The 20,983-nt window shown below is 54.7% G+C and overlaps 3 protein-coding genes across 4 annotated transcripts in view; 1 reads left to right on the forward strand and 2 right to left on the reverse strand.

Annotated features, from left to right (window-relative positions):
* Positions 1–1,778: 1,778 nt before the first annotated feature.
* Positions 1,779–3,839, reverse strand: OVCA2 (OVCA2 serine hydrolase domain containing). Its single transcript, XM_037809962.1, has 2 exons — positions 3,514–3,839; positions 1,779–3,121 (listed from the first exon to the last, which is right to left on the reverse strand). Exons 1-2 carry the CDS (start codon positions 3,680–3,682, stop codon positions 2,622–2,624), a joined length of 669 nt encoding a protein of 222 aa, XP_037665890.1. The 5' UTR covers positions 3,683–3,839; the 3' UTR covers positions 1,779–2,621.
* Positions 2,984–12,867, reverse strand: DPH1 (diphthamide biosynthesis 1). Of its 2 annotated transcripts, none has more exons than XM_037809960.1 (13): positions 12,590–12,867; positions 10,111–10,263; positions 9,954–10,017; positions 8,227–8,348; positions 7,670–7,830; positions 7,393–7,514; positions 5,961–6,029; positions 5,396–5,552; positions 5,163–5,263; positions 4,558–4,684; positions 4,131–4,250; positions 3,849–3,955; positions 2,984–3,121 (listed from the first exon to the last, which is right to left on the reverse strand). In XM_037809960.1, exons 1-12 carry the CDS (start codon positions 12,648–12,650, stop codon positions 3,866–3,868), a joined length of 1,347 nt encoding a protein of 448 aa, XP_037665888.1. In that variant the 5' UTR covers positions 12,651–12,867; the 3' UTR covers positions 2,984–3,121; positions 3,849–3,865. The 2 variants fall into 2 exon arrangements, with proteins under 2 accessions (XP_037665888.1, XP_037665889.1); XM_037809961.1 differs by having other exon boundaries at positions 4,558–4,636; positions 12,590–12,861.
* Positions 12,868–16,941: 4,074 nt separating this feature from the next.
* Positions 16,942–20,983, forward strand: part of RTN4RL1 (reticulon 4 receptor like 1) — a 72,381-nt gene continuing 68,339 nt past the window's right edge. Inside the window, exon 1 of the mRNA XM_037809118.1 lies at positions 16,942–17,325. Within this exon, the coding sequence (XP_037665046.1) occupies positions 17,313–17,325 (13 nt within the window). The 5' untranslated portion in view covers positions 16,942–17,312. The remainder of the gene's footprint in view (positions 17,326–20,983) is intronic.

Below are 20,983 nucleotides of genomic sequence, written 5' to 3' on the forward strand. Positions count from 1 at the left end.
CCTTTTCTGAACTATTCCTAAGACAGTTGTTGCTGGTTTCAGAACTAACTGACACCCTATGTTCCCCTCTGCTACTACTCCTGTCCAGAGACTGAGGTCTTAACCAGATTAAAATGCACTTGATTCTGGATTCCAGTGGATATTCACGGGTGGAGTGTGGTGTGTGCAGAGGGGAGTACTGCACTGGGAAGCAGGAGGTCCCAGCTGGCTCCATCATCAAATTGCTGTCATTTAAGGGACAATGTTCTGTTTCTGCACTTTCTGTAAAATGGGATTAATACCTCTGCCTTCTCGACAGGTGTGTTGTGAGGATCAAGTAGGATTATGTAAGTAAAAACCTTTGAAAACTCCAAAATGCTATTCCAATCTTGAGTGTTCTGTTAGGCTAATAGGCTTTTGTGGGAGGTGCAGGATGGAGTTAGGAGGAGATCCCATTTCTGGGCACTTAGGCAGAATGAAAAAGAGAAGGGGCCCACCTCCCTGAGCAGAAGCTCTGGGCTTGGGGATGTTGAGGTGTCCTTTGCTAATGGACCCTATCTCCTAAGAACTTCAGGAATCCAAAGTGGAGTAGAAATGAGAAATGGTAGGGATGTTCTGAAAAGAGGCCAAGTCTTTTTTTCAGTTTGAACCCTTCTGGAGGTGACCAGAGTGGAAAGAACCTTAGTACTATGCAACGTTGGAGTTAATTAGTATCTTGGAAATCAGTTCCAGGACTCCAAGTTTTAATGGATGATCCTGATGCAAGTGATCCGTGGAAACCGAGTGTGGTGTGGGTGTGGGTGTGGCACTCCCTAAGATGCTGTGGTTTGCGGAAGGCATGATCAGAGGAGACACATCCCATTTGTTGGGAACTAGTGGACCGCATGTTTCCTTCTAGCTTGGACATTTTATGATTCTCAAGGGAGAATTCTCCTTCTCCAGTCACCTGCTTTCTCATCAACCCAAGCATGAACACTTCTGCCCTTCCTAGTACTGCTCTGCTCCCCATCCCTTTCTAATTTTAAGTCTTGGCTTAAAATTCACTCCCCAATACATCTTCCCCTCTTTGTTAATCCTCATAATAATCCCAAATAGCAGCATCTGGAGAATGCAAGTCATCATTTCACCTTTTGGGACCTTGATAAAGAAGGAACCTGATTGTTATGAGTATGTGGACCCTGAGTTGCAGATTCACTGATTATTTCCAGAGAAGCCTAGGATCTGAATTTTTAAGTGAAATTTCTAGAATTTTAAATGCTGGCAATCCATTTTTTTTTTTTTTTTTCTAAAATTCTGTGGGCCCAATTCAACAGGTCTGTAGAAGTAATTCACTGCATTTCAATCTCCTTTTGCCAAGGGAAGGATCCCTTTAAAGCACCAAGTGCAAACAGAGGCAGACTGTAGCAAGGGAGAACCCTGTCTGCTCTAAGACCCTAAACCCAATAAACTGGCTCTCTGTCTGGGTAGATAATGTCTCTGGCATCTAGGGGTAGAGAAACTCCAGATTTTTATATTGGATAGCTGCTATCTATAGTCAGGAACCCAGAATCTCAGGTAACTTAAGGAGTATCAGTCTGATGTCTCCTGCTTAGTTACTAAGTTTTCTGGGGGCACCTGCCTGAGGGCTGAATAAGGTCTACTGGAGTCTTTCAGAAAAGGACAAGGCAGGGTGAAAGTCAGAGAGGTGTGTTTGTATGTGTGCCATTGTGCCCAGGAAGGAACTGCACTTCCTGAGGTAAACCAGCTGCCTATGCCTTGGCTGCGGTCACTGCAGAATAACATCAGTCTCAAACCCTGCAGATGGTATCAGGTTGAGCAGTTTATTCTGTGCTCTGTGGCCTCTACCCAAGATCTGGGACCCCCTCACCCTTCAGGCTCATGGTTCAGAGAGGCTAGGGCAATTATGGAGAAAGCAGAAAACACAAGAAGCAGGGTTTGAGATCTCTCTGATCTCTCAGAAATCAGGCTAAAGGAAGCCTAAAAGCAGTGTGGCCCAGGAAGAGCCTTTCCTGGTGCTCTCTTCCCAAAACTTCTCAGACAAAAATTCTTCCCTGATTCAGCCACCAAGGCCTCCTTTCCTTCAGTTTGTGCCTTAAAACTTCTACCAAAAATGTGTGTCTTTGTGCACGCATGCATGAGCTCATCCTGGGGGCGCTCAACTGGAAACGCCTCCTTGCCTGGTGTTGTCAACCAGGCTGAGTAGATGGCCAGGAATCCAAGACTTCTATTATAAAGTGGGTTCTTCTGCATCTACCAGGAAAAAGATGCTCAAGTCCAAATCACCACTTTATTGTATGGTAGTCACAGTGGTACCAATCCCTGCTTTTCCAGGTCACTGTCCTGTCATCCAGGGTTCCACTGGTCTTTTTCATGTTTGAGTATTAGAGATCAACGTGTCCATTAAGGCCTCCAGCTCCTCTTTTCTTGAGTGCAGAGTGGTGCTCATATAAATGAAAATCGTGGGGGTTGACATCTATCTTTTATGTGATCATGGGGGAGGGGGGCATTAACAGCAGTGGGAGCTCCAGGGTGGGGGAAAAGAGAAGGACAAGGATTATAAGTCATTGAAGCTGCTCCAAGGCCATGTTGTCCCAATGGGGCTGGGAGGGGAGGAAGCAGGGACATGAGCATTTGTTGATCTTTCAATCTGCAAACTGATCCAAGAACTTGAGGTAGGCCTGGCGCTGGGGTGCAGCAGCTGGAATGAAGTGGCCACCAGGGTGGGTGAGGGTGATGGCTCCAGGGAATTGGCTAGCCAATTGCATACTCTCCTGAGAGGGGATGACCCGGTCAGTGTCCCCAAAAACATGGAGTGAAGGCAGTAACAATGGGCCCTGCAGAATGGGCTCCTTGAGTCCAAGGACTCGGGGACAGAAACCAGATATCAGGATGATAAACCGTGGCAAGGGGAAGCGGGGGTCTCCCCCTTGGCCCAGGGCACACAAAACGGCCGCTAAGGCAGCCCCCTGGCTGAAACCAAGGAGCCCATCAAAAGGCCCAAGCTTGTTCAGTGCGTGTGCCACGGATCCCAGGGCTTCCTCCAGACCTCTGCACACTGTGGGCTCTTCCAGGGCAGAGAAAACAGGCTCCTCCTGCTCTGAAAACCACCAGCCTCGAAGCTGCTCCTCCAGAGGGCAAGGCCCTACAACGATATGGGGGAGCCGATGGGGTTAGGAGAAGGGGAATTGAGGGAGGAGGTGGAAGCTCAGAAAGGAGAAAGTGAGGGAGGATTTGGGGATGAAGGAGAAAGGCAGCTGAGGGGAAAAGAGAACGCCTGGGGGAAATGAGGTGGGGAATGGACTGGCATGAATTGGGGAACAGGGGGGAAACAGATCAAGGTGGAAGCCTGGGAAAGCAAAACGGAGGTTTGAGGGAGCGGGTATGAGACGGGAGAAATGAAGAATATGGGCAGAAAGAAGTGGTAGGGCGGAGGAATGAGGGAAGAATATACGGTGGAGGTATGCCTGAGGGTGTAAAGGAGACCAGGCAAGATGGAGAAGCCTGCGTGCATTTCCGGGACAGGGCTTGTCTCACCGGAGTCTGGGCCGGCGGCCTCGGGGACCGGGTGTGGGCCGCTGAGGCACATGAGCTCGGCGCGGCCCCGCAGCGCCTTCCTCAGGGCTCCCGTCTTCTCGCGGAAGCCCCGCTCACTCTGCCGGAATCCCGCCAGGCACAGTACGCGCAGAGGCCGGTGCACGGCCATGAAGCTGGGCAGCGGGCCAAGGAGGCAACGGAAACGGCCTTTTCCCGAGCGGAAGCAGAATGGGAGGAGCAAGCGCGGGTACCGCCCTGGGGGCGGGCTGCAGAGCGGACCAGCGTTTCCACGACAACGAGGAGGGGCGGGGCGCGGCCAGAGCGCGAGCGTATACCTGGGTCTTGGAGCGTCTCAAAGAGAAAGTGGCGCCGCTTTCTCGTCTCTGCAGCTGCAACCCTCGCAGCCCGCGGCTGGAGAGGGGCGCGCGGCCCCCTCCTGCACCTGAGGACGCAGACTTTCGTCCGGGACTCGCTTCGGCGACGTCCTCCACCCCCTCCCATGTATTTCCCGTTGTGGCCGCAGGGCGGCGGCCTCAGCCAGTGGTGGCCACGACCGAGGCCAGTGCGGGTCCCCGCCCGGGGGCGGCCTCTCCTCCCTCGCCCGGGTCCCCGCCCACCTTCCTCCGCGCGGGGCCGTCCCGCCCGTGGTTCACGGTCCACGGCCCCAAGGAGCTGCCGGCGTAGAAGTCCATGGGGTAGGGCTGCTGCCAGGAAATGTCCCTCAGCGCCACGGCCGCCTAGAGGACGAGAACCGGACAATATTTGCCAACATTTTCTACGTATGGATTATTTAATTCATTCCTCACAAAGGCCTCATGAAGGTCGTTATCCCCATATTACCAAAAAGGAAATGTGAGGCTCCAGAGAGGCTAAGGGACTTGTTCAAGGCCACACAGCAAGGAAGTGGCCCGGCTGGGATTCAAGGTGGTCTGTCCTCAGAACCTAGGAACTTAACCAAGTGCCACCCACCCCACTCCACTCCTCACCCCTCCCTCGACAGAACCGGGTGCAAAGTTCACTCTCACCCAGGAAGCTGGGTGTTACCTCATACGGTGTCAGCAGCGGCTTGGGGAAGGCTGTGCCCCAATCAATGGAGAGGCGTGGACATGCCACCTGCACCCACCTGGGAAGGGAAGCCAGGTCAGACCCGAGATGGATGCCTCCCCCTCTCCTGTACAGGGAAACATGTGGAAGAATGTCACTGTATCCCCAATACACCCTATGATTGCTTAGTATTAATTCTAAAGTAAAGACTGTCTCCTGCTGTGGTTTAAAATCATCATCACACTACATTGTTGTTTGTTTTGTTCTGTTTCCTCCACTATTGTCTGAGGGGAGGGCCTTGGCAGCTCCATATCCTTCACATCAAATTTAGTGCTTGGTACAGTGCAAGGCCACCCACCCCTCAAATGCATCTCACATGAACAACTATGATGCTGCTGTTGCCTCTGAGCCCCAAAGCCAGCCAAAGTAGGTGTGACCTAGAGCTAAGGGTAGCCCCTGCTGGGCGGGTGCTCAATGAACTGAAATTTCATGACCCTGAAAGCAATTCACATTGACTCCAGCTTTCAGTGTGTGCTGGGCTGGGCCCAGCATCGAAGCTTCTTTAGCCAGGGTCATAGCTAGGTAGGTAAGGCAGGGAAACTTACACATCCACCTCAGGGAGTAAACTAAGTTTGCTGGGGAAGATCTCAGAGAGCAGCAGCCTCACAAAGGGAAGTCCCAAGGTTCGGAGCCGAGATTCCAGGTGCTGTTGGGAGAGGGGGCAGAGCTGGGGTCACCATGATCAGGAAACCAAAGCTGAATCCCCTCGGCCTACTGGTTTTCCCAGCTGAGTTTTCAGTCAATCCCCTCCTCCAGAGGCCATCCAGAGCCCTCTGACCTCCAGGATCTTGAGGCTTCCCTGGCGGCCCAAGGTGCCCAGGATAAGGCCCCAGGATTGAGCTGAGCGGGCAGCAGCGATGGCTTCCTGGCGGGCAGCCTGCATGAGCTCATGGTCGTAGTGTTCTCTGGACAGGACTTTGCTGTATGGGTCGTACCTGGAAAAGAAGCAGCTCAGGGTTGCTGTGACAGTCATTCATTGGACTCCTACTGTCTTTATGGCCCCCTAATTCAGCCCCTTGGGTTCCTGATCATTCGGGGGCACTGACCACCTAATTCTGCCCCTGTAGGTAACCTGGGAACAAAGGGAAGAGAAGAGAGTGTCATGGGAAGATCCGTGCTACAGTTGAGCAGGCAAGGATGGAAGAGGGTTTTAGGGTCACAGTGTGAATTCCAGGGGATGGTGGGCTGCTCCGTGGCTGCAGCCTTGGGTCTGATGTTCAGAGCCAGGGACTAAGTGCCTCGGACTCTCAGGGCCAAAGAATGAGGAGGTTTCCACCAGTTGAGGGCACCAAAGGTGGGGAATTGCACCTGCTGCCCAGCTGGTGAACCTAGCCCAGCCATACCGGTAAGCAGGAACAGTAGGGTTGGCAATCATGACGGATTCCAGATGGAAGCGGCCATCTCCAAGATATCTGCAGTTGTAGAAAGGAGGCTGTAAGTGTGGGGTTGGGCAGCAGAAGAGGCACCCACAGGCTTGGAAGTCTGGAGGTTGCAGCTCCAGACTGGCTATGCTGCTATGTCCTAGAACCAGGACAAGTCATCGTTTCTGGGTCCTTGCAGGTTAAAAGAAAACCCCAAGTTCTCTCTAGTTATATAATGCAGAATCTAAGAACTGCCCCCCACTAACCTTCCAGGGAAAGATTAAAGGGGCAGCTAAAGCCATAGTATGGCCTCCCAGGACCCTAGAGATCCTAATCTGGAAGTGGGGGACAGATTCTCCCTGACCAAGTGCCATACAGATGTGGGAAATAGCATTCAGGGTGTCATCTGTGTTGTAAATGAGGTTTCAGAGTATACTCTCCCCAAACTGGCTCTTGGGTCTAGTTACTGAGTTATAACAACTGCTGTTTACTGGACTTGACATCAGGACTGGGCTAAGCACGTGAGGTTCAGGGATGTTGAGAAACTTGCCCAAATTTACACAGCTATTAAACAGTGTGTGTGGAATTCTGGTCTGGCTCCAGGTTTGACCACCAAGCTGCACCAAGCACAACCAGAGATGCTGTCCCCAACTGTCCCCTTCCAGCCCTGGGAAGTAATCTACCTGAGTGGCAGCGCCTTCTCTCCCTCTTGGAGACCACACCTCATTTTGATGAATGGCTAGCCCTCAGGATTCCCTCCCTCCAACAAACATCCTGAAGACCCCAAGGGAAGGCACCTTTGAGCTCAGAGTTATGCAAGCACAGGATGAATGCCCCTTGGGAAAACAAGGGCTGCCAAGGCCTGATGTGGGTCGCCTAGGAGCAGCGTGTCCTGTGTGGGGGCAGCAAGGCCTGGGGCACCAGCACCTACAGTCTGAGAGTGCCCCTCCCTTCCTTCCTGCCATTATCTGAGAATCGGGCTCCCCGCCCCAGACCCAGCCAGGGGAGCTGTCGGCTCTGAGGCTGGCTGCATTCACACAACATTAAGCATTTCCATTACCTAAAATAATTAGGCGGCAGGAGACACGCTGCTCCTGCTTGTTAGCTGTCCGGATGCTAAATTAATAGGGCTGCAGCCTGGGCGTGCCCATCCATCTTCTCCAATTATGTTCCCACCACTGCGAGCCCACCCTCATCCCCTCATCAGGCCCTCTGATTCCTGCCCCCACCCTGGGCACAGCCTTCTGGATTGGGGACAGAGCACTGGAGAGGGATACAGAAACCTGAATTCTGGTCCGTTTGTTCCCTAATTTGCAGTATGGCCTTGGACAAATGGTTTCCTTTTCTGTATGATAAACCTCAGGCCCCCTCCCAGTGTACATTTTTCATGCCCTTATAATCATCTCTAACTTACACAACAGCCTTCACCTCCTCAGGCAGTCGGGGGGACGTGCAGCCCAGAATTTCCCCAGGGGACAGGGGTTTGCACTGTGGGACACTCACTCGGTACTCAGCTTTTAGCTCCTGCGCAGCTGCCTGTAGGGATAATGGGGGAAGGGAAGCAAGTGGCTGGGGAGGAGGGTCCGGACCAGAGGAGCAGCCTGGAGCACCTGGCCCGAGGATCCCGGAACTCCTGGGAATCTGGCCACTGCCTGCCCCAAGGGTTGCTAGGGATCCTCATGTCCACTTACCTGCAAAGTTGACACAAACTGAATGGTGCTGACAAGGGCAAGGGCACTGGCTGGGGGAAAGGTGAGGCGGATAGAGTCCAGCAGGTGGGTGGTATCTATCCGGATGTCCACAAAGATGTACAGCACCCCCCGCAGTTCTTGGGTTGAGGTGTCTATGGGAACTGAAAGGAGAGAAGAGTTCAGGAGACTCTGTGTCTGAAGGCAGGGGGACAGAGATCCTAGCTTCCTCCACTGTGACCATCCTTCACAACCAGGGAGTGGAAGGACAGAGAAGAGAAGAGGAGGGGGTCACAGGTCCCCTAGAAACTCCACCTCGGTCAGGTTTTTCTGTCACTCAGCCGGGGGCACAAAAAGCCTTTCAAACACCCGCATCTGGGACAGCAGCACGGTTTCCAGGGCAACCACCTCCAAAGGAAAGATCCACCTGCCGAGCAGGAAGGCTGAGGCCACCCCAGAACCAGGAGGGACCTCGTGCCTGCAAGCAGGACAGGAAGCCACTGCGTTGGAGAAGATAATGTCGCAGCCTTCCACGGTCCGGGGATCCCGGCCCACCTTACCCAGGCAGCTGTGGCCATAGTGCACCAGGAAGTCTGCTCCCAGGGCCCGCGCAGTAAAGTCATCCACACAGCAGGCCCCGTAGGTCACATCACCCATCACCATCACTTCGGCCTCTGTGAACCTGGGGTGGGGGTGGGGCAGGGACAACAGGACAGTGACACAGGAATGAGGTGGGAGACAGACCTAAACCTGTGAAGGCATCTCAGGGCCCAGTCCTCTCTCCCTCCCTCTCACAATTCCTTGGGTTGGCAGCTGCCACTTCTACCAGTCAAGAGTGGGAGGGGCACAGCTGTCACCTCCCTCAGGCCTGGCAGCAGCTCCTGAAACTGGTACTGCCTGCGGATGGTCTCTGTAGCACCCTGATCCTCTGCCAGGCTCAGACTAGAGGAGGGACCTCCAACCCTCAGCCTGGCATACCCGGGACCACACACAGACCACCAGGGCCTGCCCTATGCCCTGACACATCCTACCCAAAGCCAGGGGCAGGCCCAGGCCAAGGCGCTCACTCCCAGATCCAGCACTGTGGCTTGGATGGGCCTGGATGTGTGCACATGCGCAGCCTACCCTCTCGCCCGGGCCTCCTGCTACCTCCTCACCCTTAGGCAGGGCCCTTGGTGCCCAGGATGGGGGACCCGTGAATGGCTACCCCCACAGCACATGGCACCACCCACCCGCCTCGTGCGTCAGGAAGAGTGGGCTCTGGCCAGCACAGTGCCATGGGCTCCACTGCCAGGCCTGAATCACTGGGGGCCGGGGCGGGGGTGGGAAGACCCTCGCACCTCTGACGGCCACAGGAATGGAGCAGGAGGACCAACCTTTCCCAGGGACAGACCCACCCCTGGGGCATGGCTCAGTGCCTGGGGTCGCCCCTTTCCTCCCCTAGGGGTGTGGTGGGGGAAGAAGAGCTGCTTTACCCCCACCTCCTCCTCCTCCACCCCCTTCCCCAAATCAGGCTGTGCACACAAGCAGATTATTCAGCTCCTTAGAATGCAGCCCAGGCATCTGAGTCAGCCAGAGCACTTAATTTTTTATAGATTAAAATGTATGCAAATTGGCCCTAGCCCCAGAGAGCATCCCCAAGGGGCAAGAGGGTGGGAACAGAGAAGTGATTCTGTGGCGGTGGGATGGGGGAGGAGGGTCGGGGGAGGGCAGCAGCAGGGAAGTGGGAGGCTCCCATCACCAGATGACCTCCCTCTCTTCATTCCCTCTCCCTGTTCCTGTGCGGGTTCCAGATGGCTGAGCACTCACTGGCCCCCTCCCCCCACGATGGCTCATTGTATTGAAGAAATTTCACATGAGGGGGGTGCATAGAGCAACTTAGTATCTTCTCTGAGGCACTCCTCTCTCCCTGCCAACCCATCCTTGTCCTGCTCCCCAAAATGCGCCAAAGAAAATGGTGCCCCAGTCAGACCCTGCACTGCTCATTCCAGGGTCAGCAACGAGGATTCTTAAGTTCCTCCCCAGGCCCCGCCATCTGCTCTGGGCCCACTGGAGTTGGCCTCCTCCTCTCCCCGCTCCCAATTTTTTTCAGGGAAGCATGATTTACACAGACAAGCAGGACCGCCACAGGCTGGGAGTTTTGTTTTGGGCCTTCCCCTTTATGTGTGTGGTTGTAGGAGGTGGGGGTGAAAAGAGGATGCCAACGGACCCAGCTTTGACGGGCAGGGGGAGGGTCCTGGCCGGTCTCTTCTCCAGTGCCCAAAGTCTGGACTGGCAACTGCCTCACCTTTCTAAGATATCCACGATAGTGCAGGAGAAGAGCAGGAGGCCTTCGGGCATCTGCAAGGCCACTGCAAGACAGAGCAGAGCCATGAGGGGCAGGGGGCTGGGAGGAAGCTGGGCCAGGCAACCTCCCCACCCCAGCTCAAAGCTTGGGCGCTCACCCTTCTTGGCCTGAGCCTGTTGGATCCTCCAGATGGTCTTGGGGATTTCAAAGTTGTAGTTGGAAGGCAGGACCTGGATGGCTGCCTGCAGCTGGGTGTTGTTCAGGATCTCAGCGGGGATCTGATTGGCTAAGCGGCCCCGAGGGGCTCGACCTAGGATGGATGTGAGGCCTGAGTTGGTTGGTGCCTGGCTTAGAGCACAGCCAGACCTGGGTAAGCAGTTAAAGCCACCAAAGTTTACGGCCCAGGTCCCAGATGCCAAGGGGGGTTGGCCCAGCCTTCTTCCCTACTGAGTTCATACTAAAGCTGAAGACAACCCATCAGGTCAGGAGGAACTCTGTATGGTTAATTTACATGATGTGTGATTATCTGGAATCAAAGAATTGATTTGGAATCAAAGAATGCATTATGGCTCACCCCATAGCTCAGGAGAGTAAAGATGGCACCAGGGTCGAGAGGTCACTCTGGTGGACATTCTTACACACTATACAGATAACACCTCTTAGGTTTTAATGTATTGGAATAGCTAGAAGTAAATACCTGAAACTACCAAACTCCAACCCAGTAGTCTGGACTCCTGAAGACGATTATAAAATAATGTAGATTACAAGGGGTGACAGTGTGATTGTGAAAACCTTGTGGATCACACTCCCTTTATCTAGTGTATGGATGGATGAGTAGAAAAATGGGGATAAAAACTAAATGACAAATAGGGTGGGATGGGGGGGATGGTTTGGGTGATCTTTTTTCATTTTTATTTTTTATTCTTATTCTGATTCTTTCTGATGTAAGGAAAATGTTCAGAAATAGATTGTGGTGATGAAAGCATAACTATATGAACGTACTGTGAACAGTTGATTGTATACCATGGATGATTGTATGGTATGTGAATATATTTCAATAAAACTGAATTTAAAAAAAAAATAGAATTACAAAAATAAAAGTGCTATCAATTGTAACAAATTTTCTACACCAATGCAAGTCTATGGGAATCCGGTATTTTATGCATGATTGCTCTGCAAACCAACTTATCTAATAAAAAATCAAATTAAAAAAAAAGATGGCACCAGGGGACTGAACTGGGCATGGGGGGGCGGGCGGTCTGAGAGTCTGCTGCTTGCCAGAAAATCCTGTAGAAAACCCAGAGTTTAGCCCACCCAGCCAGTCTGGGAAAATACTCCTTCTCCCCCACATCATGAAAAGACCTTGAACGTTGAGGTCCTAGATAAGACATTTTTAAGCAAACTGTTATAAGCACTTATTTTAAAAGCTGCCCTCCTCACTGAAGTCCCACTGACCATGTCCACACCCTTTCCTCTCCTCATTTAAAAGGGAAATAAACACCATATATTTAAGCAAGTTAACTAGTAACCTGGTCCCATCTAGTCCCCTCTGCATGAATGATGGAAAGAACACATTCTAGTCAGGACTGTGGGCATACAGGTAAGGAGAGAAAAGTGACCTCACCCTTCTGGGGCTGGAAGTCTAGTGGGAGAAAAAAAAATATATATATATATAAATAATCACAACCCCCTGATTCAAGGAGAAAACACTATAGTCCTTTAGCAAGGCTAAAGCCCTTAATCTGAACTTATCCTACTCCAGTCATCTCTTTAGAAACCAAACAGTTCATGAATGTGACAAGGAAAGAATTTCATTTATTCAACGAATATTCGCTCAGGCCCCTCCTCCCAGACCTGAGCCTTCCTCCACCTTGTGTTGGAGGGTGGGGGTGGTGAAGGGCTAGCATGGCAGGCTGGGGGCCTGAGACCATATTCCATGTTACCACTGCTATGATTCTTGTCCAGTCGTTTCAAAGGCCTTGGGACAACGAGCCCAGCATCCCTGGGTCCCTCAGAGAACCTCCATCTGGCAGCCCCCTTCTGGCAGGTGGGCTGCAGGAGCTGCTAGCTTTAGCAGCTCTCCATGTCCCACAGGCCAGTAGGCTCAGGGGAACTGGGGATTGGCGCCTCCTCCTTTATCATATGGCTGTGATCTTCTGTTTACTTATGTATCCCCCGGTGGACTGTGAGATCCCTGAGGGCAGGGGCGGTATTCTAGTCCCTGCACTAGGCGCAGGCCTGGCATTCATTGGGTGCTCAGTAAATTGCGGTGAATGAAACGACGTGCTTCTTCCCTGAAAACATTCCCTGAGGGCCCACTTGTGGAGTGACCGCTGCAAGGGGCCTGGCCCCTTCCCTCCCCTTCGGGTCGGTAGGCCGAGACAGGGAGGCAGCGTTTCCAGCTCGAAGACTACAAGCTCCCGGGAGGAACTGCTCCCAATCGCGCCCTAAGACTACAAAAGAAAGACTGATCACCCTAGGCTCCGGTGACAGCAGCCCAGAGCGAGTGACAGCGGGGACTTCCGGGTTTGGCGGGGGAAGGCGCCGCCGCCCTTCAAGGGGGCAAGTCCTGCCCTTGATTTGGGGGCTCTACCCCGAGAAGCGAGGTCCGGAGGCCGCAGCGTTGTAGCACCCACCTCTGCCAGGGCCACTTCGGCTGCCGGGCTCAGCCGCCTCGGACACAACCAGCGCCGCCATCACCCGCCAGCCCTCGTGGGCACCAAAAAGACAGTGCTAGAAGAACACGGAGAGCGCAGGCACCGCAATCGACCGCCGATCGGCCAGAGAGCGGCGGGGATTCGTTGGGCGGAGACTAAGGAGAGATAGGGGCGGGGCTAGAATGGGCCACATCTCTGCCCAGAAGGTCGCGACTCTCGGGAGCCCCTAGTGGTTCCGGACCACCACTGTTGTGCTCTCTTGGCGACCCCTTGTCCCCTCCCTCCTCCCTCGCTGGGCTCGAACCTGGCACTCTCCGAATGGAGCTCCCCTTCTTGCCGACTCTCTGCCAGTCCTGCAGTCCTGTGAGTGGGGACATCCGCCAAGTTTTCCTTCAGCTCCCTCCCTCTTTCCTCTCCTGGTAAGCAGTGGTCGGTCAGCGGGACGCCGTGTGGGAGGACCCCACCGCCTGGACAGGACCGAATCAGCTCCCATCCCGGCCGAACTCCGAGTTGAGAGTCCGGATACGAGTCCCAGAGTGTCGGCGTGCCCTTGGCACCTTTAGTGCCCACCGTGTGGAAGGTTCACGTGCGAGAAACTGCCGCGCAGGGGAAGGCACGGAATCTGAGAGTGCCTTTCCGGTCTGAAGATAGGATTGCCTCAACCTTCTGGCCCCTGGCCACGTGTGCCCTGCCACGGCTGCTCCTGGGGCCTGGTTAGCCTTTCTCCTGATCAGCCGCCTGAGTTCCTGGAATCCCGGAGAGAAGGCAGAGCAGCCAGTAAGACAGCCTTGACCTTTTCAAGAGCAAAGTACCTGCAGGGCTGGCCCCCAGCAAGGTCTGCTCCACAGAGACCCCAGGGCCGTTTGCCCACCCAGCCCCTGGGCAGCATCCTCTCCCTACCCTGGTGCTTTGAGCACAGCTGGCCCTTTTAAAGGCAGCTCTGTGGCCTCGGGCTCCCCTGGAGGCTCCCCCTGCTTGGAAACCCCTAATTAAGGTGCTGGCAGAAGTAAAAACAAGCGGCCAGGGCGGGCCTGCCTGGGAGGCTGCCCAGAGAGGAGGGATGGCTGGACAGGCTAGGAGTGAGCAATTGAGGAAAGAACAGAAGGGGTCAGTGCTTTGTCCCTCAACCACTGGAGCTCTTAGGACAGTGACCCCTTTGGATGGGGATGTGTCCAACACTGATCCCAGGAATACCCACACCTTGATAAGACTCCAGCTTGGACTTTCCCATGTCTTCCAGTTTCTCAGGATACCCGGGGTACATGATCTCAATTCCCAGAATTGCTTTAGCCCAGTCCCTCTCTCCTTGGGACACCCAAGCCCAATCTGTGAACAGCTTTAGCTCAGACTGCTGCTATTAGTTCTAAGGGGAAAAGACCCCCGCTCCATCTTAGCAGTGGCTTTTCCCTAGCAGATGTCCCATCCCTTGGGGCTTTACCCTAAGCAGAGGTGGGGCCTGTTAACAGAAGACCCCATCCTCCTGTGACACTGACCTACAACTTCTGTGCTGAACGAGCCACCCTGGCCTCCATTAGGAAACCACGTGATGTCCAGGAGAACTGAGCATCCAGGGCAGATGAGAGAACTTATTGCAGTTCAGGGCATTGGGGGCTGCCATTCAACTTGGGCCAGGGACACCCCATCTGTCTGTGGGGGTCTTTCTGCCTGAGTTACTCAGAAGCCTGAGTAATTACTGCCTGACAAGAAGGCGGGTACAGTGAACCCCCACATTACACTACAACACCCACCTACAGTCACCCCACCTCCTGGCTGGACTCCAAGGCAGCACCCAGTCCTACTAAGACCTGAAATAACTGCTTCTCACACTCACACCCAGGCCCAGCCAACTTTGTCTAACATGCTGGAGTTTGTGGGGCACAGGGTCACGGGGAGGCGGCTTGGGGAGATGGAAGGACGATTAATGCACTATGATTCAGACCCACATTTTTGTCACTGATCTGCTGTGTGATGTTGAGCAATTTGTTCAACCTCTCTGGGCCTCAGTTTACTTGTGGAACATCTCTTCAGCTCTCAGTATCATGGAGCTCAGTTTTAATGTCTGCTTGGCAGGGCTCAGGCAGAGTACAGGGTCAGCCCAGCCCTGCAACTGCTCAGAGCTGTGAGAAGGAATGCCTCACCTTCTACTCCCATCCCCAAATGGACCCATTTTATTACTCTTCAGAACACACCAAATTGCTTTCCCACCTCCAAGCATTTGCACATTCTCTCCTGCCTGGAATGCCCTTTCCTCTTCTTATCTTGATGAAGTCAGCCCTCCAGACCTAACCAACGGCATGTCTTCTGGGAAGACTTCCCTGATCATCCCTCAGCCCTTTTCAGACCCAGTGGAACCTCCTCCCACAATTTTTTTTTTTTAATGTACATAGGGCATTTTATTCAAAATACTCCCAAATTAGGAAACACAAATGTCCATCAACAGGTGAATCAATCAACATATTGACAAATATTCACACAATTGAATGTGACCCCACAATAAGAAAGAACTACTACTGATACATGCAACAACATGGAGAAATTTTTTTAAAAAGAGTTAATGCTGAAGGACAGAAGAGAGATCATGGACATACCCATGGTTGCTTTTATATGAAATTCTAGAAAAAAAGAAATGTAATTTATAGTGAAAAAGAAAAGGCAGATCAGTGATTTCCTGGCATTGATTGCAGGGTTTGGGTTAACTGGGAAGGAGCTCTGGGAGCATTTTTTGGGTGACGCAAGTATTCTGTATTTTGATTGTGATTACTCATCAAAATATACACATAAGTTCCTCCCACAATTTGTACCTCCCCCATCACGTTCTAAGATGGCTGCCGGTTCTTTCTTTCCCCTCTACAATATAGACCTCTGGAAGTCCAAACCTACGTGGTTAGCTCAGACCTGGAGCCTCAGTGTCATTGAATGCATGTATGAGTGAATGAATGATACTGGCCATATTTCCGACCTTCTGATCATGCCAAGTTTGTGCCAGCTTCAAGGCCTTCTCTAAAGAATCACTCATTCTCTCACTTCAATTAAGATCTCTGCTTAGATGTCACCTCCTCAGAGAAGCTTTCCCTAGCCAGCCTCATGTCAGCTCCAGCACAATGATACCCTGCTCTTTTCCTAGCACACAAAACTCACATGGATTTTCCTTATTTGATCCCTATTAGAATGTAAACTCCAAGAGGGCAAGGACCTTGTCTTTTCTTTGGTTGAATTCCCGGCACTCGTGGTAGACCCTCAGTAAATATGTGATGAGTGAGTAGGACTTGGCCTGCTCTTTTTCCTCCCCTGTTACCCCTCTTAGCCCAGGCCGGGAGGGGGGTGCCTGACCCACTCGGGACCGCCCTCGGACCTTCTTTGCACTCAGCCCAAAGGGATCCCTGCAGCACCCGCTTTCTACATGGTGCCTCTACCATTTTCCTCGATGCCATGGGCGGGGTCTGTGTGGAGGGAGGGAGACCAGCGCCCCCCGAGGCGGAGATAGCCGACCTGAGCCCCTCATTGGCCCTTCCCTCTGCTTGGGGTTTGCAGCTGCGCCTCCGTGAACGCTTGCGTTTAGCTGCGAGGTCCAGATCAGCCCCTGGACACGCCTCACCCCCCCCTCCCATCCCCTGCCCAAAAGAAAGTGTCCTGGAGTGCGGGATGCGGGGCGGCTGGGTCCGCCAGCGCTGTTCTGGGTGGGAAAGAGCCGTCGAGCCTCCGAAGAGGAAGGGGCGCCAGCCAGGGTCTAGAGGGGCAGGGGTGCGGACTTGTAATCGGGGTTCTAGGCGGCAGTCCTCTGGTCCCGGCCGGTCGATGGGGCGCACGCTTCCAGCCTCTTCTTCTGGTGACCTCCAGACGCGAAGGGCGAGTGAGCGGGGGCTGGGCTACAGGCGCGGGCTCTGGGAGGCTGCTGGGGCTACAGAGGGACGTTCCAGCGGCCAGAGGACCAGTCCGGGGGCTAGGGCAGGTACTTGGACGGACGCGGACCGAGAATCGTCCCTGGGGGCGGGCGCAGGGAAAACACCTTGGGAGGCGGCGCCGCGCGGCCGAGCGCCGCTGCCCTGGGAATAGGACGGCGCTCAGCACTGCGAGCTGAGAGCACTTTCATAAATTTTGTATGGGAGGCGCTCCGTGAGTGGGGGCGGGGAGCGGAGCGGGAGGGAGGGAGCTAGCAAGCGAGCGAGGGAGGGAGGGAGGAGAGGTGGAGGAAGCCGGTGGGGGGGGGGGAGGAAGGGAGGCGCCCCGCTCAGCAGATTGCTCGGTCCTGCAAACGAGTGCCAGGCGCTTTCCCCGGAGCTCGGCGGTGCGTGCGAGCGCCCTTTTGCAGCAGCCGCGGCGGCAGCGGCCCGAGGGGGCGGAGAGGAGGGGCCGCGGCCGGCGGGTCGGGGGGCGGTGTCCCCTCTCAAAAACGCCTGCAAAGTGCTCCGGGCGGCAGAGCAGGCCGCGGGCTCTGCGGAGCAAGCCGCTCTCCCTGGGGCTGAACGAGGGCGCGGGGCTGCCCAGCAGCACCGCGTTTGCTGGTGGGCGCCTGGTGCCCTCAGCGCGGGGCTCCGGCTCACCATGCCCCTGCGGGGCCGGGCCGCGGGGCACAAGCGAATTCCCGGTTTGCCCCCGCCTCAGCGCGCTCGGGTTAGCGGCAGCCGGCGCCTAGGGATTTGAATCTGGACCCCAGGAGGGAGCGCTTCTACGCCGACCTCGGAGCGGCGGTCCCGCGGCCAACATGCTTCGCAAAGGTGAGTTGGAACCGAAGGGGCAAGTTGGAGTTGGATGCGCGCGGGGCAGAGCTGTGAGCCCGGGAGCCGCCCCGCGCTGGGGCTCCCGGCTCAGGAAGCAACCCTCGGCGGGCTGGCGGGTTTTGCTGGGACGCAGCCGCCGAGGGGTGGCTGTTGGAGCTCAGTTCCCGTCGGTGGCCGGTTTCGAGATGCGGGGTTTGCCTTTCGTTGAATCAAGCGGCCTGGCTTAGGGGATCTGGCTCTGTGGGATCAGCCCGAGATAAGAGTGAGCGGCCCTCGTGCCGGGATGGCGCCGCTGCCGTGATGGAAGGGGAGTCGGCCTCCTGGGACCTTTGCTTTGCCATTATAAAGTTTTGCACTTGCAGGCTCCATCCCCTGAGCGGGTTCACACTGCCTGTTTCTGCTGCTTCTGGTGGGCAGGGTCCAACCCACGCTCCAGTGCAGCAAGAGAGGGGCAGCCCCGCGCGGCTCTAGTGCTCACCGCGCGCCGTGCTCCTCAGGCGAGGCCTGGACGCGGGCACTTTCCCTGCAGCCCTGCTTGGGACTCCAGGGACGGACTCTGAAGTCCGGCTCCTCAAACTTTCCCTAGGCTGGAGCGGAGGTACGCGAGGGCGAAGGCCGTGCCTGCAGTGTGCACGGCGGGGCCAGGCTCAACTTGGAGAAAGCTGGCTCTGCTACCACCTCATCCCTATTTCCCGGCAGCGCGGCCGGGTACCCGGCGCGGCAAAGTTGGCGCGGGCGCCTGGGAAGTCCCGCCGCGCCCCCATGTGGCAGCCGCGCGGGGCGCCGTCCCCCGGGCCCAGAGAGGGCAGGTGACCGTGCCGTGCGCCCTTGGGCCCCGTCACTATCTGCCCGGGCCGCTGCGTCTGCCCCTGGCCCCTCGGGTCCGGGTGGGATGCGGCGCCCCGCCAGGACCCCTTAGTCCCTGGCCCCGGCCGGGCGGCCGGCAAGCCGCGGCGCCTGCGGCTGACTGCCCCCGCGGTGAGGGAGCCGGCCGAGGCGCGAGCTCAGGTAGCGGAGGAGCCTGATCCCTGCGCTCCGCGCTCCAGCCTTAATCCGCCCCTGTTTCCATGGCAACAGACCGAGGTGTCGTAAGCACAGGATTCTGACCTCACAACAGGATGGGGAAGGAGAAAACGGGGAGGGGGCGGGTGAGGGGTTGGGGGCGGAGAGGGGGATGTGCAGCCCCAAGATGGGCGGAGAAGAGCAGATGTTGGGGGTGATGGAAGAGACCCCATAAGCAAGTCAGCCAGGTGGGTGAAGAAACCACGCCTTAGGTGGTTTAGTAAAGACTGGTGGCCCCGGCTCTGCACACTGAGCAGACACAGTTGCCCCACTGTGTCGGAATAGTCCCAAACTTGAATGTGACTTTGTGCCCCCCCCACGTGGGTCGGTGCAGTGCGGTGGGGTGGGGGGGTCGGGAACGCTGGCTTCTTTCACTGTGGTGTGGGAAAAGCCACTGGCTGGTTGGTGAAACCTCTTTACTTTGCACCCCAGTCGTCTTTTCCCTGCAGAAAGGGACAAAAAGTCATTTCAGCAACCAGGCGGTGTTAGTCAGAGAAGGTGATTTTTACAGAGCTGAGCAACAGACCCAGGTCTAAGAAGCTTGGGCCTGGACCATGCAAACTTGCCTGGGTGGGAAAGACTTCCCTGACAATTTTAAAAGACTGCCATGTCTGGGCTGCTGGCTTGCAACGGAGATAATAGAGAGGGACTGACATCTCATTTCCCTTTTGGTCTTTTGTCTTTTGGTGGTATACAGTTAAAAATGAGCCACAAAGCAGCCCACGCACTTTATTTATATGGTGTAGGTGCAGCCTCCAGGAACCTTTCTCTCATATCTGCTAGCCAGAGGCCCAGCTCCCGAGGAGCCCAGTGCATTCTAGGGGCTGCTGGGGCTGGGGTGGGAGGGCCCTCGCTTACCTTGCTCCTGAAGTAGCCACCAGAGGCTTGGCAGTCAAGTGTGTTTACCTTGCGGGCTGTTTTTACCTTCTCAGCCTGGCCAGAGAGATTCCACCAACAAAGAGCTTTCCACCTGGATTGGCCGGAGGGAGACAGCAGAGAAACCTTCGCTGGGCAGGCCTTGGGTAGCAGTCCTGCAGCCTGCCCCTGGGACATTGTGTGGGCAAATCATTTTATTTTGTCTTTTCCTGGGCAGTTTTCTCCCTGTGCCCCTGTTCCTGAGGATTTGTGCCTTCTGCACAGATTACAGGACACACACATTCTCAGTGGATTCTAGGTGTGCACCCCAAACCAAAAGTATGCCTGAGGCTACTGCCAAGGGAAGTGGCCATTGACGTTTCTGCTTCTAGAAGTGTTCCCAAAGGCTCTAACCAGACAAAGTTGTAGGATGGGCTGAGATAGTTGTTGCTGTTTCCCTGCCTTTATGAGAAGCAGACCCTATGTGAGGTGCTGGACCTGATGGAGCTGAATTACGGTTTGGAAAGGGTTTAAAGGATGAAGGTGGAGCAGCCCTCCCCAGATCCAGGGGCAGGGGTGTGAGAGAGAAGAGCCTTAACATGCTGCAAAGTGCCAGCTCCTGGTCTTGACAATGGAGTGTGCTGTGGAGTCAGGGGCCTCCATGTTGTATGCAGTCCTAGGAGGGGGAAGGTGGGTGTAGGCCTTTGACCATGATGAGGCTCACCTCCCTGATTTGATTGTTCTATTAAAGTGAGCTGGGCGCTGTTTCCTGGCAGGGTATTCTGGGGTCTGGGGGTGCTGCCTTGCCTCTCTGGATGAACAGACCCTACTGGCCACAGCCCCATCACCGTGAACCCAACCAGCCCCAAGTCCCCAGTGGGCTCAAGCTGCTGACAGTGCTGATGGCAGAAGGCTCCGGCAGCTGCCCTGACTGCTTTTCCATCTCCTGGCCTACCCTAGCAGAACGAGGGATATAAAAAGCAAGCCTCTGGTCAGAAAGGAGAAGCAGGCAGGGCAAGCGAGGCCTCAAGCTACCCAGCAACATCCAGGAAGGAAGGGCGGCCTGCTGGGGGTTTTGCTTTGCCAGAAGTGGCCTGTTTAAGGTCAAGATCTATGGTTTTCATTTTTAGAGCTATAAAAACAGAATGCAAAGCAACAGCCTCTGGGCTAATACAGAACCTTTCCTTAAAGTTTTTGTCTTGTTAAGCAAGGAGATAGAGTGCCAAATAGGCTTTGTTAAGTGGCAGCCTAATTAATAATTTAAAATCTTGTAGCTGTCTTTCATTAGAATTTATCTGTACATCAACCACAAAATCAGTCAAACACACTCATTTATAAGTTAATGCCATCCCTGAATAATTCAGCAAGAGCTAGATTAAGGCCTGCAACCCAGAAAAGATGCATTTTGTTCTCTTGGTTTCCATAGTCAGATGAGCTGGCCTGGTGGCTGGATTGGGTCTTCTTTATGGGAAGGAAAGGCAGAGGGAGGGACTTTGTAGGGTTGTCAAGTGGCTGGTTGATTTGAATCCATGTGTTCCCTTGGTGATGCAGCCTGGTGTGAGCAGAAGCCATCTCTGCCTCTCTTTGGGACAACCAGGACTCTGAGCTATTGGTAACATGGACTGTCTTGGCTCCAATGTAGAGGAGGAGATAAGAGTGTTCCATGGGTGGCTAAGACATCTTCTTTCTGCTATGGAGGAAGTATAAAGGAGAAATATGCAAGCCCTTCTCAAGAGGA

This window comes from Choloepus didactylus, chromosome 18 (genome assembly GCF_015220235.1).
Source record: "Choloepus didactylus isolate mChoDid1 chromosome 18, mChoDid1.pri, whole genome shotgun sequence".
NCBI lineage: Eukaryota > Metazoa > Chordata > Mammalia > Pilosa > Megalonychidae > Choloepus > Choloepus didactylus.

Bases quoted from the DNA above. Each gene is read 5' to 3' on its own strand.
- DPH1 (XM_037809960.1), bottom strand. From the start codon at position 12,650: ATGGCGGCGCTGGTTGTGTCCGAGGCGGCTGAGCCCGGCAGCCGAAGT. The intron at 5,553-5,960 runs GTATGGCTGGGC...CTTCTTTTCCAG, and splicing joins CCTACTGTTCCTGCTTACCG to GTACGACCCATACAGCAAAG. The intron at 3,956-4,130 runs GTGGGCGGGGAC...CTGCGTCCTCAG, and splicing joins ACGGCCCCGCGCGGAGGAAG to GTGCAGGAGGGGGCCGCGCG.
- OVCA2 (XM_037809962.1), bottom strand. From the start codon at position 3,682: ATGGCCGTGCACCGGCCTCTGCGCGTACTGTGCCTGGCGGGATTCCGG. The intron at 3,122-3,513 runs GTGAGACAAGCC...ATATCGTTGTAG, and splicing joins GGCCGCCGGCCCAGACTCCG to GGCCTTGCCCTCTGGAGGAG.